Below are 19,641 nucleotides of genomic sequence, written 5' to 3'. Positions count from 1 at the left end.
CGGAGCCGTTTTAACACTTTAACCCCTTTACAGTCCCTGGTATCTGCTTTGCTGAGACCCAACCAAACCCAAAGGGGAATACGATACCAAATGACGCTTCAGAAAGTCTTTTCTAAGTATCAGAGCTCCTCTCACATGCGACTGCATGCCATGCCTCTCAAAAACAAGTGCGCCACACCGGCGCGAAAATGAGGCTCTGCTTATGCTTTGGGAAAGCCCCAGAGAAATAAGGTGTCTAATACAGTGCCTGCCGATATTATAATATCAATATACCCAGATAAAATGATTCCTCAAGGCTAAATATGTTTTAAAACTGAATCGATTTAGCCCAGAAAAGTCTACAATCTTAATAAGCCCTAGTGAAGCCCTTATTTACCATCGTAATAAACATGGCTTACCGGATCCCATAGGGAAAAATGACAGCTTCCAGCATTACATCGTCTTGTTAGAATGTGTCATACCTCAAGCAGCAAGAGACTGCACACTGTTCCCCCAACTGAAGTTAATTGCTCTCAACAGTCCTGTGTGGAACAGCCATGGATTTTAGTTACGGTGCTAAAATCATTTTCCTCATACAAACAGAAATCTTCATCTCTTTTCTGTTTCTGAGTAAATAGTACATACCAGCACTATTTTAAAATAACAAACTCTTGATTGAATAATAAAAACTACAGTTAAACACTAAAAAACTCTAAGCCATCTCCGTGGAGATGTTGCCTGTACAACGGCAAAGAGAATGACTGGGGTAGGCGGAGCCTAGGAGGGATCATGTGACCAGCTTTGCTGGGCTCTTTGCCATTTCCTGTTGGGGAAGAGAATATCCCACAAGTAAGGATGACGCCGTGGACCGGACACACCTATGTTGGAGAAATGTTTACCAATGGGGAGGCCCACCATGTAAGACTTTGCAAACCACTGCTTTAAGATGATGTGTAGCCAGGTCACCCCTCAGCTTGCTCTTCACACACGGTAAATATGGCTGCCTATGATCTGTAGCCAGGTCACCCCTCAGCTTGCTCTTCACACACGGTAAATATAGCTGCCTATGATCTGTAGCCAGGTCACCCCTCAGCTTGCTCTTCACACACGGTAAATATAGCTGCCTATGATCTGTAGCCTGGTCACCCCTCGGCTTGCTCTTCACACACGGTAAATATGGCTGCCTATGATCTGTAGCCTGGTCACCCCTCAGCTTGCCCTTCACACACGGTAAATATGGCTGCCTATGATGTGTAGCCAGGTCACCCCTCAGCTTGCCCTTCACACACGGTAAATATGGCTGCCTATGATGTGTAGCCAGGTCACCCCTCAGCTTGCCCTTCACACACGGTAAATATGGCTGCCTATGATGTGTAGCCAGGTCACCCCTCAGCCTGCCCTTCACACACGGTAAATATGGCTGCCTATGATCTGTAGCCAGATCACCTCTCAGCCTGTCCTTCACACACGGTAAATATGGCTGCCTATGATCTGTAGCTAGGTCACCCCCTCAGCTTGCTCTTCACACACAGTAAATATGGCTGCCTATGATCTGTAGCCAGGTCACCCCTCAGCTTGCCCTTCACACACGGTAAATATGGCTGCCTATGATCTGTAGCCAGGTCACCCCTCAGCTTGCCCTTCACACACGGTAAATATGGCTGCCTATGATGTGTAGCCAGGTCACCCCTCAGCTTGCCCTTCACACACGGTAAATATGGCTGCCTATGATGTGTAGCCAGGTCACCCCTCAGCTTGCCCTTCACACACGGTAAATATGGCTGCCTATGATGTGTAGCCAGGTCACCCCTCAGCCTGCCCTTCACACACGGTAAATATGGCTGCCTATGATCTGTAGCCAGGTCACCACTCAGCTTGCCCTTCACACACGGTAAATATGGCTTCCTGTGTGTAAATTTGCTGCCTATGATGTGTAGCCAGGTCACCCCTCAGCCTGCCCTTCACACATGGTAAATATGGCTGCCTATGATCTGTAGCCAGGTCACCCCTCAGCCTGCCCTTCACACACGGTAAATATGGCTGCCTGTGTGTAAATTTGCTGCCTATAAACTATAGCCAGGTCACCCCTCAGACTGCCCTTCACACACGGTAAATATGGCTGCCTATGTGTTTATTTGCTGCCTATGATCTGCTGCAGTGGTAGCAATAACATGGGCACATTTCTGTCAGCAGTTGGATGGGAAGGCGTTCTGTTGAGTTTGTATTGCATGTAACCGGGGACCTTGCAAGTCGCAGCAGAAACAAAGACTAAAGCCCTAAACGCACTGCTCTGCCTCATGCTGGAGTAGCTAATCTGCGTCTCCTGGCTTTGGGAGAAGGGATTTTAGGCTTGTGATAATTGAGTCTGTGACTCGCTCAGGGATGTTGCTGGGAAGGAAAACAGGATGTTCTTTTGCCCTGGGAGACCAAGTGGAAAGGAAGACAGCTGCAGTATGAGGGGCTCCTGCCGGGGCTTCTCAGCAGTTTGTCCCTCCCCTCTAGCTGTGGTTAGGGGGGTAGAAATATACGCTATTTATTATTAAATACAAAAGGTAGTTTCTTTTGGGATAAAGTGTCGCTATATACAGCAGTACTGATAGAGCATGGGCATGTCTAGGCTTGGGGGAGCAATCACTTTGCACTACCGTCCTCCAACAGTGTGTAGCACGGGGCTTTACCCCTCCCTCTGGTTTATCCCTATGTCATCACGGGCCGAAATGGCCCCTAAACAGCCAGTTGTTTTTGTAGACTGGGAAACATATTTTATAACATTTACATTATTTGTAGATAAAAAGTATCATCTTGTAGTTAGTGTAATGGATTCTCTTCCCATCTGAATTTGATTAATTTTAGCCGTTGCTTATTTTTAAACCCATCACACAGGTTTGGACAATCATCCACAACTATAGGAAGATATTTAGAATTAACCATAGATTTTTTTTTTATTATTATTTTTTTTTGGGAGGATATTCAATTAACTCTTTAGACTTTTTTTTTTTATTTTATTTTTTTTAAAGTCTGCAGTATATGTTGATAGGTTTACTCCAACAATTTTCTTTCACATATAAGCCCAGCAGGTTAAAAATATAATAATAAAAATATATATATAATTAATTAAAGATGAAGTGGATCTAATACTTACTACTCACTGGGTGACATGGACAGCTCTCAAATGTTGGTTTGTTCAGCACAATATACATTTTTCTCAAAAAATAAAATACCCCAATACATTGTGAAATAATCCCTTTTTAGATAGAATAGTTTAAAGGGGCATTATCGGATATTTGTAGAGTGCCAACAGATTCTGCAGCGCTATAAACATAGGCGGTATTCAGGGTAGCATTTATAGGGATCAAATGGGTAGAGGGCCCTGCCGAAAGTCGCACTGTTGTAGTCGGCTCTTATGAAGGTGATCTGCAAACAGCTGGGCTCATAGGCTTACATTCTAAGGGGGTTCATGGATATATCAATGGAGGAGAGGAACTGGTATAAAGAAAGGTTAGTGTAGGTTGTATGAATCCCTGAACAGTGGAGTCTTTAGGGAGCGCTTGAAGCTATCAAAACTAGGGGAGAGTCTTGTGGAGCGAGGCAGAAAGTTCCACAAGATGGGAACCAGTCTCTGAAAACACCAGTGTTCATATAACTGCATGTAATAGACGCTACTATAGAGAAGAATATGCAGATAGTGATATAAAAATCCAGTATAAAACCTTTTAAAAACTTACTTAGAAGCTCCCAATTTAGCACTGTTGATGAGGTTAGGCTGGGACACCCAGTGAAAGTGGCTGGAAGAACAGACTCGCCCCTCCCCTACATATGAAAATATTTGTTACACAACCAGGAGTTTGTAGACATCAGTATAAATCTAAAACTTTGGGGCTTGGTTAGGAGTCTGAAAATCAGCACAATGTTTAAAAATGAGCAAAAAACTATACATTGTTAAAGAAACACTCACAGATGGGCTGTTAAGTATCGTGTTCTGAGATTGTGGTGTTTACTTGGGTATTTGAACTCGTTTACTATTACTTGAGTGACTCGCTTTTTAGTGAGTCACTGAACCTTGACTATACAGCACTTCAAAAGGATTCCCAGCTCAGTGAAGGGTTTCCCTAACTGGTATGAGAATTGAAGGGGCGGCTGTTTAGGGTGGTGACGTAAGGAGAGGAAGCTTCATACGGACTCCTCCATTTTATGATTGAAGTCCCTGTTGTCATTAAAGGGATATTGTACTTTTCATTTCTCCCCCCCCCCCCCCTTTTTTTTTTTTAATAAAAAAAAAATGCATTCAAGTGCTAAATAAACATTATATAGATTTCCTGTCCAGGTGAGTTCTAAACCTTCTCTCTGCTATTGGACTATTTGTGTAAATGTCATTTATATAGTCCTATAACAATCAGTTTCTTTATTTTAGAATATATATTTTTTTTTTTTTTAAATTCTTAAACTGAATACCTTCCTTCGTCTCCTAAGTATATGTGATGAATTGATGATCTAAGGGTTTTTTTAAAGATGTGATTGATGGTGGTGCTCATTTTAAAAAGACTGTAAACACCTATTTTTTTTTATTTTTATTAGTATAAAATGCATTGTTTTGCTGTTATCTGCTAAATTCAATTAGGGGCAGATATGTAGCAGGATTTGCCTTGACGTGACCATGCATTTCCAGATCTGGGAATTTTCAGAGCTGAATTACATAGAAATGGGACAATATAATGAAAGTATATAGCAAACGTTTTACTTCTAACTAAATAGTTGATGTTCACTGTCCCTTTAAGGCTTACCAGTGTAGAGCAGTTGTGTGTATGGGACATTTAAAGGCTGTTCCCACCTATGTTTGTCAGTCTGTGTAAGGCCTGGTGGGGTGAGACAAGTTAGACCCTTTTGAGATTACTTTTCATCTAATTTGTGTGTCCTTAATTGACCTCAGCAGGAAAGATCAGATAAGAACAGGCTTTTAACCTTATAATGATGTATTCAAAGCAAAGATACTGTCTAGTGTGTGTTTACGGTTTCATGACCCTTATATGGGATCTTCTGTGTAACCGTTTACCCAACGCTGCAAACCGCAGTAATGTTCGTTTGAGCAACAATTCAATACAGTAGAGAATTTTAATATTTATAGACAATAATAATAGTAATATCTTTGTGTGTTGCACTTTCATATGAATATATATCTGGCGAAATGCCGCTGCCTCTGGCTATATTTGGCGTTTCTTTACTAAATTCTATCCCGTGCCTACATGATGCATTACTATAGCGCCGGCAAGCGTGGCCCTCCGCTTTACATTTCACTACCCAGGGATGCTAATCTAAAATGGAAGCTTGAGGGGCAGTTTTCCCCTCCCTTATTGTCAGACTTGATCTTGGCCTGTGTTGGTGCTTATAATTCCATGTTGCTGTATATAGAGAATATTTTTCAGTTTACCTTATGTTATGATTTTGCTCCTTGTAAATGTCCTGTATCACTTAAATCGTTGGTAGCAATTTTGTGACCAGTTAGGAAGCGATGACGATACAGCATAACTGCGTTTCCTAATAAGACCAACATGAATCGCCTTGGCTGAATTTTTCTGAAGTGCTAGCGCCATCTGTCTGCCTCTCTGGGTAGTGCACCCACACTCCTTTGAACTCTCAGAACAATATATTTTGGTTCCAAAATCCAACCAGTTGTGTTGCTAAAATTGCTGCTTTTATCCACTAATAATTGGAATATAAGTCTATCTGGTACTTATAGAGCGCAAACTAATCACAGTGATGGTCTTAAGGTGCTACTAAGTGTAGTTGATGTGGCAGCAGTTTTGTTCTTTCTTTAGTGGCCTCAAATAAAATGGACTTTAAGGGTTACATGCGCATTTAGGACTATAGAAAAAAGTAAGACGTGAGGCAGCGCTACTCGACGACAGAGGTGTTGGGAATCTTCATATACAGGAACTAGCCTTATAGACCGCAAACACAGTGTAGCCTTATTTGCAATGGAATATATCAGCCAAGTCTAAACTTTTTAAAAACGCAACCTTGTTTTCTGCAATTGTTTTTTTTTTAATAGCCAAACTCCACCCCACCGTTTGCCTTATTTAAAGGAGCTAATCTGGGCTTGTCAGCAGACATTAAGGCTAGCCACGGCCATTATGTTAGTATAAAGTACATTATTTTTCAGTTATCTGCTGTATCATTTAGTGACAGATATGTATTGGGGTTAGCTATGAGAAGCCAGCAGGTGCATCTCAGGTTCTGAGAATTAGAAACTCCACAGGTTTCAGGTCAATGAATAGGGGGCAAAAAAATTATATTGAAAGCTGTTTAATGAAGCACAGCTAAACAAGTGGTGTTTACTACCATTGTAGAATCCCACACAATGTAATTGGTCCCTTTCCAGAGTAATCACCGTCTCTCTGAGTTTACCTTGGGTGGGGTATTGCTGGTGGTCTGGAGAGCTTTTCAGCAGTTACATGTAATGTCCCCCTCCCCCTGTCTTTGATCTATCCAGGTAGTAATCACGTCACTAAACCTGTATGTCGCGGCTTCATGCAAATGATCTCTTCTCTGTGGGGAAGATAAATAGTCTGTTTGGCTCCAGGCTGATTAGCCAGGGGCCCCCCTTATGGGGCGCATCTGTAAGGTGCTGTGAATATTGACCTTTTAATTACACTTCTGTCATAACATTATCTATACAATGGAAACAACAAGGTGGGGCTGAGGCTGAAAGCATCAGCTAAAATAACATGTTTTACATTCTTTTGTTCTGGTTACCAGTCTGGCCTGAGCCTAAAACTTACAGGGGTTAGATGGGTTTAGAGTTGGTGTCTTTTGGACGCAGATATGGTGCAAGACTTGTAGAAGAACAAAGAATGCTCCTATTTATAGCTGCTTATTTTCTAACCTACTCGTTTACCCATTCTGTCAGCCAACAAAATAAATCTAATAAGAAACCATGAGATTGTTAGTGCGTTCTATCGTTAAAGGGTCCGTATACACCCAGATTGTAATATGAAACTCTGGATTTTACTAACCCCGACACAAGCTGGAAATTAAGAACCGATATCTTATTTCTGCTGAAGCCAAACAGTGGTGATTTTGTTAACATAATGACAGTAGAAAGTACTTTCCTGATTGGTTTCTCCAAATATGGAAAGTTGTGGGTTGAGTTTGATTGTTGTAAAACAATTGCAGCAAACAATGTGTTCTTAGAATGTTCAGACACTGCAGTATTTTGCAGGCTTCCAATAAATCAACTCAATTATGTTCATATCTGTCCCTTTTTAAAGAAATGCTCATTTCTTGCCTGGTTTAATCCCAGGATGTTTAAAAAGCTGCACTCACAGGCATTGCTGCTCCTGACTGTGATTGGTGCATATGTGTGTCCGCCATTCCTGAATAGCTCATTGGCTGTATCATTTTATAAAATCCTCTAAATAATTAGACCATTTTATTTCCTTAAATATCCCATCAGCCACTGGGGAGGGCTTAATCACATATGCAAAGTCACATACACGACACTCGGTAGGATAACCAGTAAGTACAACTCCAATAGCCCCCTCTCCTAGTAAATTTATATTTAAAACGTTCCCCTGCCTTTTTAACTGGTGACTCTGCAGGTATCTGTATGGCTGGGATAGGAGCTCTGCAGACGGTATTAATAGAAGTAAAGTTTGAGTCCTACTGTTGTGCTGTACAATGTTTGTGAAACCCAGTGGTGTATGGCACGGCACACATTGTAAAGTAATCTTCTTTATTTTTATGTATTCACAGGTGCAAACATTGCCACAGGAGAGGAGGTCGCCATCAAATTAGAATGTGTGAAAACAAAGCACCCCCAGCTGCATATCGAGAGCAAGTTTTACAAAATGATGCAGGGCGGAGGTAAGTACACGGAGACGGCCTCATATACAGGGGCAAACTGTATTACTGTATCTATATAGAATATATTAGTGTGTGTGATCCATTTAAATACTTATATGCAGCCAGACCTCTATTATACGGTGGGATTGTCTAAGTAAGGCATTATATCATACCCACACTTTTTTTGTGTGTGCGTGTAGTGGATGCATTTGCTGCATCTTTGTTTGATATTTTATGATTACACAATAAAATTATATTTGAAGTGCTGGGATTTGTATAGTTTTTATCATGGGAAATGTAGTTCTAAAACCTCTGAAGTGTCGCGGTTGATCGCCATATGCCATGAAAATGTATCCTTTTCATTAGCAAATAATGAACTTTGTGTTTAGTTTATAAGCTTGTGAACTGTACAACGATTATCAGTTTAAATTCTTGCTGTGACTCTCAGCCAAAACCAAACCTGCCTGACCGTGTCGATGAATATTCCAGTATTGACCAATCAGTTTGTGCGCCGGCTGAGGGGGCTGGCTTGTGCTGTGACAGCTTGGCGACAGTCAGTTCAGATTTGAGAATTGTATCTATATTAGCTACGCGTTTCAATACAAATCTTAAATTTTTCAATTGAGTATTTTTTTATTTATGTAGCAATAAAATGTGATAAAAGGGTAAAGGCACCATAAAGTAAAAATGTAGTTATCATGATTTAGATATAATTACATTGGAATTTTTAAAATATCTCTATTTTGCTTTGTTCTTATTGTATCCTTTGTTGAAAAGCATATCTATGAAGGCTGAGCGGCCAGCAGTGCACTACTAGGAGCTAGCAGCTGATTGGTGGCCACAAACACACCTAGTCATTGGCTCACCAGATGTGTTCAGCTAGCTCCCAGAAGTGACTTGTTGCTCCTTCAACAAAGGATATAAAGAGAATAAAGCAAATTTGATAATAGAAGTAAAATGGAAAGTTGTTAAAGTTCTATGCTCTGAAGCCCAGAGTGGCTCCTCCAAATAAGGCAAACGGTGGGTGGCGTCTGACTATTGATAAATGTTTAGAAGTGGCTGAGATGTTTTATAGCAGCACAACAGAAATGTCTTTACGCAGTGTTTATGCACTATATGAGTAAATGGCTGCTAGTCGGACTAACCGTGTCTCGCACAGATTAACACATTTAGTAGAACACTGTCTTTAAACGGCCAGTAATCACCTTTATAGTTAAAGGGACACTCAGGTTTTATTAAATTTTCATGATTCAGATACAGCATGTAATTTTAAACAACTTTCCAATTTACTTCCATTAAACAAAATGTGCAGTCTTTTAATATTTACACTTTTTTGAGTCACCAGCTCCTACTGAGCATGTGCAAGAATTCAGACTATACGTATATGCATTTGTGATTGGCTGATTGCTATCACATGGTACAGGGGGAGTGGAAATATACATAACTTTGAATTTCAAATAAGTAGTAGATTCTTTTCTAACACATTTCAGAGTAAATGCTATTGCATTCTTATCTTGCATTTGTTGATTACAGGGACACAAGTCAAAATTAATCTTGAATGATTCAGATAGAGCGTGCAATTTGAAATAACTTTCCAAATTTACTTCCATTAACAATGTGCAGTCTTTTTTTTTTATATTTACACTTTTGGAGTCACTAAGAATGTGCAAGAATTAACTGAATATACATATATGCATTTGTGATTGGCTGATGGCTGTCACATGATGCAGTGGAAATAAACATAACTTTGAAATTGTCAGAAAGACGCATCCGTTTCGCTATAGAATAACCCATTGGCCTAAATGGTGGTTTTGCTGTTGAAAGAAAAATTGCAGCAAATGTTTTAAAACTACTACTTTGATTTTTCTCAACTGCAGTCCTCAAGTAGCCCCCAACAGGCCAGGTTTTCATTATAGCTGAACTAGCGCAGGGGAAATCAGCTGATCAGTAACCATGGTTACTAATCTGCTCTCACCCATCAACTGATTATTTCCCCTGTGCTCTAGTTCAGCTATAATGAAAACCTGGCCCTTTAGGGGACATTCGGGACTGCTGTTGAGAAACAATGCACTACTTGACACATTTGAAGGAACCAATCCAGGGTTGATTCTGCGGGCAGTAAGGCTGGCTACTGTCCTTAGTATAAAGTGCATTGTTTAGCAGTTATCTGTTAATCCCCGTTGGCGGTACAGAATCTTGCAGTGCTATACAAATAAACAAGGGGAATATATGTAGCAGGGTTAGCCTTGAGACAGAAGCAAGGTGCTTTTCTTTCAGCAGCAGGTGGTGAGAGTCCTCAATATTCCCCTCCTAACACGTGATGGTTCATTGACTCTCGTGATTAATTTATTTCATGGTGGTGAAAGCATATTTTTTTTTCAGTTATAAGAATTCGAAAAGCCATCATTTTCAGAGCTGAATTATATAAAAAGTGGGGTAAAATAAAAAAAAATATTGTATAACTAAACAGTTTATATTCAAATCTGTTTACTGGGCCTTTAAGCATATTAAACCTATTTAAAGGGACAGAACATACAATTTACTTCTATTAAATTTTCTTGTCCTTTTGTTGAAAAGCAGGGAGGTAATCTCAGGAGCGTGCACGTGTCTGCAGCACTATATGGCAGCAGCTTTGATACATTAGCAAGAGCACTAGATGGCAGCGCTATTTCCTGTCATTTAGTGCTTCAGCCACGTGCACACTACCTATCTAAATATCTCTTCAACAAAAGTAACAAGGGGACAAAGCAATTGGATAAAAGCAGTAAATTGTAAACTTTTTGTTTAAAATGTATTCTATCTGAATCAGGATTTTTGGGTTTTATGTCCCTTTTAATGTTCATAAAGGCTTATAGGGCTCATTTAAAGGGACAGTATACACCCATTTTCATATAACTGCATGTAACAGACACTACTATAAAGAAGAATTTTCAGATACTGATCTAAAAATCCAGTGTAAAACCTTTTAAAAACTTACTTAGAAGCTCCCAGTTTCTATTGTAAGATGTATCGAGTCCACGGATTCATCCTTACTTGTAGGATATTCTCCTCCCCTACAGGAAGTGGCAGAGAGAGCACCCACAGCAGAGCTGTCTATATAGCTCCACCCCCCCCCCCAGTCATTCTCTCTGCCTGCTTAACTGCTAGGAAGGGCAAGAGGAGTATGGTGACAAAAATGTTTTTTATTTTCTCAAGCAAAAGTTTATTTTAAATGGTACCGGTGTGTACTATTCTCTGGCAGAAAAGGGATGAAGATTTCTGCAAGGAGGATGATTATCTTGGCACTTTGTAACTAAGATCCACTGCTGTTCTCAAAAGGGCTGAAGAGTACAGGAAAACTTCAGTTGGGGGGAACGGTTTGCATGTTAAGCTGCATATGAGGTATGTTCAGTCTATATTTTTCTAGACAGACTGTGTTGATTCTAGAAAAGGCTGGCATTATTCCCATGAGGGAAGGGTAAGCTGTATTCAGACACTTGGATAGGAATTTCAGCTTGCTTGAAGGGCTCATTAGTTACTGGTGACACTGTTTAAAAAAAGTTTTATTCAGTGAATGATGCAATTATAACGTTTTTTTGAAGGGACTTAAGGGGTCATTATGGCTTTTTTTTGTTTTGTTTATTTAACCCACATGGTTAATTAAGAGACACTCTGGTGTTTGTTTGATAGGCCTCAAAACATCGAGTGAGGTGGGAGGGGCCTATTTTCGCGCCTCAGTTACGCAGTTTCTTTTCCTCAGAGACATCTAACTGCTTCTCCTGAGGTTCCTGCTGTGTTTGAGGGCTGTAAAAGAAGTTTTTTTTTTTTCCCCACAAATCGTTCTGAAGGGCAGGTAGGAGCCACAGAGCTGTGGCAAGGTGCTGAAAGTCTTTTTTTTTTTTTTTTTTTTTTTTTTTTTTTTTTTTACCGGTTTTGCCATTAAGGGGTTAATTGTTTATTTGCATAGCTGTACGAAGTCACTAAGTCTTTATGATGCTACTGTAAAAGTTTCGTTAAGTTTACTGCTTTTTTACACTGTTTTGCAGAATTTGTGCAACTTTTTTTTCTCTTAAAGGCACAGTACCTTTTTAATTCTAAGTGTTATTTACTTTGATTACAGTGTTTTCCAAGCTTGCTTGTTGCATTACTTGCCTGTTTAACATGTCTGACACCAAGGAAAATCCTTGTTCAATATGTTTGGAAGTCATTGTGAAACCCCCTCTTAGTATGTGTCCCAATTGTACCGATATGTCTATAAACTATAAAGAACATATATTAGCACTTAAAAATAGAGCAATAGATGATTCTCAGTCAGAAGTAAATGAGTTCGCCATCTAGCTCTCCAAGTGTCACAACCAGTAACGCCCGCTCAAGTGACGCCAAGTACCTCTAGTGCGTCAAATTCTTTTACTTTACAGGACAGTTATGAATACAACCCTCACAGAGGTTTTATCTAAACTGCCTGGTTTACAAGGAAGGCGGGACAGCTCTGGGTTTAGGAAAAAAGCTGAGCTGTCTGACGCTTTAGTAGCTGTATCTGATATGCCCTCACAATGCTCTGAAGTAGGGGTGAGGGATTTGTTATGAGGGAGAAATTTCTGAATCAGGAAAGACGCTCCCTCAGACAGATTCTGATATGACGGCCTTTAATTTTAAGCTTGAACACCTCCGCTTATTGCTCAGGGAGGTATTAGCGACTCTAGATGATTGTGACCCTATAGTGGTTCCAGAGAAGTTGTGTAAAATGGATAAATACTTAGAGGTTCCTGTTTACACTGATGTTTTTCCAGTCCCTAAGAGGATTGTGACTATTGTTACTAAGGAGTGGGATAGACCAGGTATTCCGTTCTCTCCCCCTCTTTTTAAGAAAATGTTTCCCATATCTGACACCATGCGGGACTCATGGCAGACAGTTCCTAAGGTGGAGGGAGCTATTTCTACTCTGTCTAAGCGTACAACTATACCTATCGAAGACAGCTGTGCTTTCAAAGATCCTATGGATAAAAAATTAGAGGGTCTCCTGAAGAAAATTTTTGTTCATCAGGTTTTTTTCTCTCCAACCTATTGCGTGCATTGTTCCTGTAACTACTGCAGCTGCTTTCTGGTTTGAGACTCTAGAAGAGGCTCTTCAGATGGAGACTCCTTTAGAGGAGATTATGGACAGTATTTAGGCCCTTAAGTTAGCTAATTCTTTTATTACTGATGCCGCATTTCAACTGGCTAAATTAGCGGCAAAGAATTTAGGTTTTGCCATTTTAGCACGCAGGGCGTTATGGCTTAAGTCCTGGTCTGCTGATGTGTCATCTAAATCTAAACTTTTGAACATCCCTTTCAAAGGAAAGACCCTATTCGGGCCTAAACTGAAAGAGATTATTTCAGACATCACTGGAGGGAAAGGTCATATACCCTTCCTCAGGATAGATCAAACAAAATAATTTTTGTTCCTTTTGGAACTTTAAAAGTGGTCCCGCTTCAGCTTCCTCTGCTTCAAAGCAAGAGGGGAATTTTGCCCAATCCAAGTCAGTCTGGAGACCTAACCAGGCTTGGAACAAGGGTAAACAGGCCAAGAAGCCTGCAGCTGCCTCTAAGACAGCATGAAGGGGTAGCCCCCGATCCGGGACCGGATCTAGTAGGGGGCAGACTCTCTTCGCTCAGGCTAAGGCAAGAGATGTTCACGATCCCTGGGCTTTAGAAATTGTGTCCCAGGGATATCTTCTGGAATTCAAAGACTCCCTTCCTAGGGGGAGATTTCACATTTCTCGACTGTCTGTAAACCAGATAAAGAGAGAGGCGTTCTTACGCCGTGTAGAAGACTTACATACCATGGGGGTGATCCGCCCAGTCCCAAAAGAGGAACAGGGGCTAGGATTATACTCGAACCTGTTTGTGGTTCCCAAAAGAGAGGGAACCTTCAGACCAATCTTGGATCTCAAAATTCTAAACAAGTTCCTCAAAGTTCCATCATTCAAGATGGAGACTATTCGGACTATTCTACCTCTGATCCAGGAGGGTCAATATATGACTACCGTGGACTTAAAGGATGCGTATCTACACATCCCTATTCACAGAAATCTTTATCAATTTCTCAGATTCGCCTTTCTAAACAGGCATTACCAGTTTGTGGCCCTTCCCTTCGGGTTGGCCACTGCTCCAAGAATTTTCACAAAGGAGCTTGGGTCCCTTCTGGCGGTTCTACGACCACGGGGCATAGCAGTGGCGCCTTATCTAGACGACATCTTAATTCAGGCGTCGTTTTTCCAGCTAGCCAAGTCTCACACGGACATCGTGTTGGCTTTTCTGAGATCTCACGGGTGGAAGGTGAACATGAAAGAGTTCTCTCTTCCCTCTTACAAGAGTTTCCTTTCTAGGGACTCTGATAGATTCGGTAGAAATGAAAATATTTCTGACAGAGGTCAGAAAATCAAAACTCTTAACCTCTTGCCGAGATCTTCATTCCATTCCTCGGCCATCAGTGGTTCAGTGTATGGGGGTAATCGGTAGGGTTGCACCGATACCATTTTTTTATGACCGAGTACAAGTACCGATACTTGTTTTCAAATACTCGCCGATACCAATTACCGATACTTTTTTTAATGTGACAGTTTACCAAGCACAATACAGACTAATTATTTAAGATTCCTACTTGATAATTATAAAGGACTGTAATTCAAAAGACATTATGAAATAATAAGTTTTATTTGTCAAAAGTTTATTGAACATGTTTATAAATAAAAAATATTACAATAAAATATTAAATTTAAAGGGGTGATGCAATTGGGTTCTAGGGCTGTTATATAACATCAATCTGACATTTGTATGGAGGTTCGGCTCTAAGTTGAACAGTCTTTCACTTTCCACCATACTGCATGGGGCCGAAAGATATTTTTGGGCCATTTTAGCCAGAGCTGGAAATCTGTTTATGAACTGCCCAGTACTTCAGGGGTTTGTCTGAACGAGGTACAGTGATCTCTACTACAATAATACAAATAACAGCAATTTGTATTGGCAGAACAGTAGTAAACAATTTTTAGTTTAGTCTCCACTCCAGTTTAAAATGAAATGGGAACATGCAGTTTGAAAAAACGCCACAAGGTAGCATATGGATAGGAAGTGGAGGTATCGGTTTAAGTATCGGTGCATTTGCACGAGTACAAGTACTCATGCAAATACTTGGTATCGATACAGATACTAGTATCGGTATCGGTGCAACCCTAGTAATCGGACTCATGGTAGCGGCAATGGACATAGTTCCTTTTGCCTGCCTACACCTCAGACCACTAACTATGCATGTTCAAACAGTGGAATGGGGATTATGCAGATTTATCTCCGAAAATACATCTGGATCAGGAGACCAGAGATTCTCTTCTCTGGTGGTTGTCTCAGCACCACCTGGCTCAGGGAATGTGTTTCCGCAGGCCAGAGTGGATCATTGTAAAGACAGATGCTAGGCTGGGGTGCAGTCTGGAACTCCCTGAAAGCACAGGGCTTATGGTCTCGGGAGGAATCTCTTCTTCCGATAAACATTCTTGAACTGAGAGCGATATTAAATGGGCTTCAGGCATGGCCTCATCTTGCTGCGGCCAAATTCATCAGGTTTCAGTCAGACAACATCACGACTGTAGCTTATATCAATCATCAAGGAGGAACAAGGAGTTCTCTAGCGATAATGGAGGTAACCAAAATAATCCGATGGGCAGAGGATCACTCTTGCCATCTCTCAGCAATCTACATCCCAGGAGTAGAGAACTGGGAGGCGGATTTCCTAAGTCGTCAGACTTTTCATCCGGGGGAGTGGGAACTCCATCCGGAGGTATTTGCTCAGCTGATTCAGCTATGGGGCACACCAGAATTGGATCTGTTGGCGTCTCGTCAGAATGCCAAACTTCCTTGTTACGGGTCCAGGTCCCGGGATCCCAAGGCGGTGCTGATAGATGCTCTAGCAGTGCCTTAGTCCTTCAATCTGGCCTATGTATTTCCACCGTTTCCTCTCCTCCCACGTCTGGTTGCCAGAATCAAGCAGGAGAGAGCTTTGGTGATTCTGATAGCACCTGCGTGGCCACGCAGGACTTAGTATGCAGACCTAGTGGACATGTCCTCGGTTCCACCGTGGACTCTGCCAATGAGGCGGGACCTTCTAATCCAAGGTCCTTTCACGCATCCAAATCTAGTTTCTCTGCGTCTGACTGCTTGGAGATTGAACGTCTGATTCTATCAAAGCGTGGTTTCTCTGAGTCGGTCATTGCGAATCCAAAGGTTACTCGTGGAGTAAGATTAGGATTCCTAGAATATTGTCTTATCTCCAAGAAGGTTTGGAGAAGGGATTATCAGCTAGTTCCCTAAAATGGCAAATATCTGCTTTGTCTATTCTACTACACAAATGTCTGGCAGATGTCTCAGACGTTCAAGCATTTAGTCAGGCTTTGGTCAGAATTAAGCCTGTGTTTAAACCTATTGCTCGGCCATGGAGTTTGAAATTAGTTCTTAAAGTTCTTCAAGGGGTTCAGTTTGAACCTATGCATTCCATGGATATTAAGCTTCTATCTTGAAAAGTTTTGTTCTTAGTAGCTATCTCTTCGGCTCGAAGAGTTTCTGAGCTATCTGCTTTACCGTGTGATTCCCCTTATCTTATTTTCCATGCAGATAAGGTGGTTTTGCGTACCAAACCTGGGTTTCTTCCTAAGGTTGTTTCTAATAAGAATATCAATCAAGAGATTGTTGTTCCTTCACTGTGTCCTAATCCTTCTTTTGCACTATCTTGATGTGGTTCGTGCTTTAAAGTTCTACTTACAAGCAACTAAAGATTTCCATCAAACATCTTCATTGTTGTTTATTCTGGTAAGCGGAGAGGTCAAAGGGCTACGGCTACCTCTCTTTCCTTTTGGCTGATAAGCATTATCCGTTTGGCTTATGAGACTGCTGGACAGCAGCCTCCTGAAAGAATTACTGCTCATTCTACTAGAGCTGTGGCTTCCACATGGGCCTTTAAAATGGAGGCTTCAGTTGAACATATTTGTATTGCGGCGACTTGGTCTTCGCTTCATACTTTTTCCAAATTTTACAAATTTGATACTTTTGCTTCTTCGGAGGCTATTTTTGGGTGAGAGGTTCTACAAGCAGTGGTGCCTTCCGTTTAAGGTACCTGTCTTGTCCCTCCCTTCATCCGTGTCCTAAAGCTTTGGTATTGGTATCCCACAAGTAAGGATGAATCCGTGGACTCGATACATCTTACAAGAGAAAACATAATTTATGCTTACCTGATAAATTTATTTTTCTTGTGATGTATCGAGTCCACGGCCAGGCATATATATTTTTATTTTTAAACTTTGTCACCACTGCACCCTATAGTTTCTCCTTTTTCTTCCTAGCCTTCGGTCGAATGACTGGGGGGTGGAGCTAAGGGGGGAGCTATATAGACAGCTCTGCTGTGGGTTCTCTCTCTGCCACTTCCTGTAGGGGAGAATATCCTACAAGTAAGGATGAATCCGTGGACTCGATACATCACAAGAGAAATAAATTTATCAGGTAAGCATAAATTATGTTTTTGCATATTTGTTGATAAGGTTAGGCTGGGACACCCAGTGAAAGGGGCTGGGAAAACATAAAGAGCAGACCCCCCTGCATATGAAAAGACAGATTATACAAACAGGAGCCACAGGAATCTGTAGACATCAGTATACATCTGATACTTTGGGGCTTGGTTAGGAGTCTGACAATCGGCACAATGTTATTTTAAAAAAAAAAAAACTAAATTTTTTTACAGAAGCTACCAAATGGTCTACATAAATGAATCCTCTACAAAACATTTATGCAAAGAAACATCTATTGCAGTGATTATATATATATATATATATATATATATATATCTATCTATCTATTAATCTATCTCTATCTCTGCACTGGGAGTAAAAAACAAGCAAAGTTTAAAAAAATGTCACACTGTTGTCAGTCTGCCGTGGCACACCTGAGGATCTCTCACGGCACACTGGTTGAAAAACACTGATCTATTGTACAATGTCCCTTTTTAAAGCAGCAGGGATACTAAGCCCGACCCTGCAACCACCTCCTCTTTTGTCTTAAATGTACAGCTTAGATTGTTGGTGCTTAGCGGCAGAGGAGCTTTTTTCCTCCTGGATCTCTGTTCATATTTCTGTACCTTGTGTATATTACAGCTGCATACCAACTCTGGCTCACTGGTTTTTACCGCCTTCCTTTTGTCTTGCAGTGGGGATTCCGTCAATCAAATGGTGTGGGGCGGAGGGAGACTACAATGTGATGGTAATGGAGCTGCTGGGGCCCAGTCTAGAGGACCTCTTTAACTTCTGCTCTCGTAAGTTCAGCCTGAAGACTGTGCTGCTCCTGGCTGATCAGATGGTGAGTAGATACCAGACTAATGTGGTGTTACAGCTAAGAGTATCAGTAATGCTTGTTTACCTCAATCAAATGCCCAGATGAGCTAGCTAATAGATGAATGCCCCCCGCAAGCTAGCTAATAGATGAATGACCCCCCCCCCCGCAAGCTAGCTAATAGATGAATGACCCCCCCCCCGCAAGCTAGCTAATAGATGAATGACCCCCCCCCCCCCGCAAGCTAGCTAATAGATGAATGACCCCCCCCGCAAGCTAGCTAATAGATGAATGACCCCCCCCCCCCGCAAGCTAGCTAATAGATGAATGACCCCCCCCCCGCATGCTAGCTAATAGATGAATGCCCCCCCCCCCCCCGCAAGCTGGCTAATAGATGAATGCCCCCCCCCCCCCCGCAAGCTGGCTAATAGATGAATGCCCCCCCCCCCCCCCCAAGCTGGCTAATAGATGAATGCGCGCCATCCCCCCCCCCCGCAAGCTGGCTAATAGATGAATCCCCCCCCCCCCGCAAGCTGGCTAATAGATGAATCCCCCCCCCCCCCCCCGCCGCAAGCTGGCTAATAGATGAATTCCCCCCCCCCGCAAGCTAGCTAATAGATTAATGCCCCCCCCCCGCAAGCTAGCTAATAGATTAATGCCCCCCCCCCGCAAGCTAGCTAATAGATTAATGCCCCCCCCCGCAAGCTAGCTAATAGATTAATTCCCCCCCCCCGCAAGCTAGCTAATAGATGAATGCCCCCCCCCCGCAAGCTAGCTAATAGATGAATGCCCCCCCCGCAAGCTAGCTAATAGATTAATGCCCCCCCACCCCGCAAGCTAGCTAATAGATGAATGCCACCCCGCAAGCTAGCTAATAGATGAATGCCCCCCACCCCGCAAGCTAGCTAATAGATGAATGCCCCCCCCCGCAAGCTAGCTAATAGATGAATGCCCCCCCACCCCGCAAGCTAGCTAATAGATGAATGCCCCCCCACCCCGCAAGCTAGCTAATAGATTAATGCCCCCCCACCCCGCAAGCTAGCTAATAGATGAATGCCCCCCCACCCCGCAAGCTAGCTAATAGATGAATGCCCCCCCACCCCGCAAGCTAGCTAATAGATGAATGCCCCCCCCACCCCGCAAGCTAGCTAATAGATGAATGACCCCCCCCCCCCGCAAGCTAGCTAATAGATGAATGACCCCCCCCCCGCAAGATAGCTAATAGTTGAATGCCCCTCCCCCGCAAGCTAGCTAATAGATGAATGCCCCTCCCCCGCAAGCTAGCTAATAGATGAATGACAACCCCCCCCCCCCAAAGCTAGCTAATAGATGAATGACCCCCCCCCCCGCAAGCTAGCTAATAGATGAATGACAACCCCCCCCAAAGCTAGCTAATAGATGAATGACAACCCCCCCAAAGCTAGCTAATAGATGAATGACCCCCCCCCCCGCATGCTAGCTAATAGATGAATGACCCCCCCCCGCAAGCTAGCTAATAGA

At 42.1% G+C, this 19,641-nt stretch overlaps 1 protein-coding gene across 3 annotated transcripts in view; it reads left to right on the top strand.

The window, feature by feature from the left end:
- Nucleotides 1–19,641, top strand: part of CSNK1E (casein kinase 1 epsilon) — a 77,336-nt gene that overhangs the window by 44,432 nt on the left and 13,263 nt on the right. For all 3 annotated transcript variants that reach the window (XM_053721262.1, XM_053721263.1, XM_053721264.1), the window contains exons 3-4: nt 7,729–7,839; nt 18,020–18,168. In XM_053721262.1, the coding sequence (XP_053577237.1) occupies nt 7,729–7,839; nt 18,020–18,168 (260 nt within the window). The remainder of the gene's footprint in view (nt 1–7,728; nt 7,840–18,019; nt 18,169–19,641) is intronic.

The sequence above is a fragment of the Bombina bombina genome, chromosome 7 (genome assembly GCF_027579735.1).
Source record: "Bombina bombina isolate aBomBom1 chromosome 7, aBomBom1.pri, whole genome shotgun sequence".
Taxonomy (NCBI): domain Eukaryota; kingdom Metazoa; phylum Chordata; class Amphibia; order Anura; family Bombinatoridae; genus Bombina; species Bombina bombina.
This window is presented reverse-complemented; position numbering and strand designations above follow the sequence as displayed.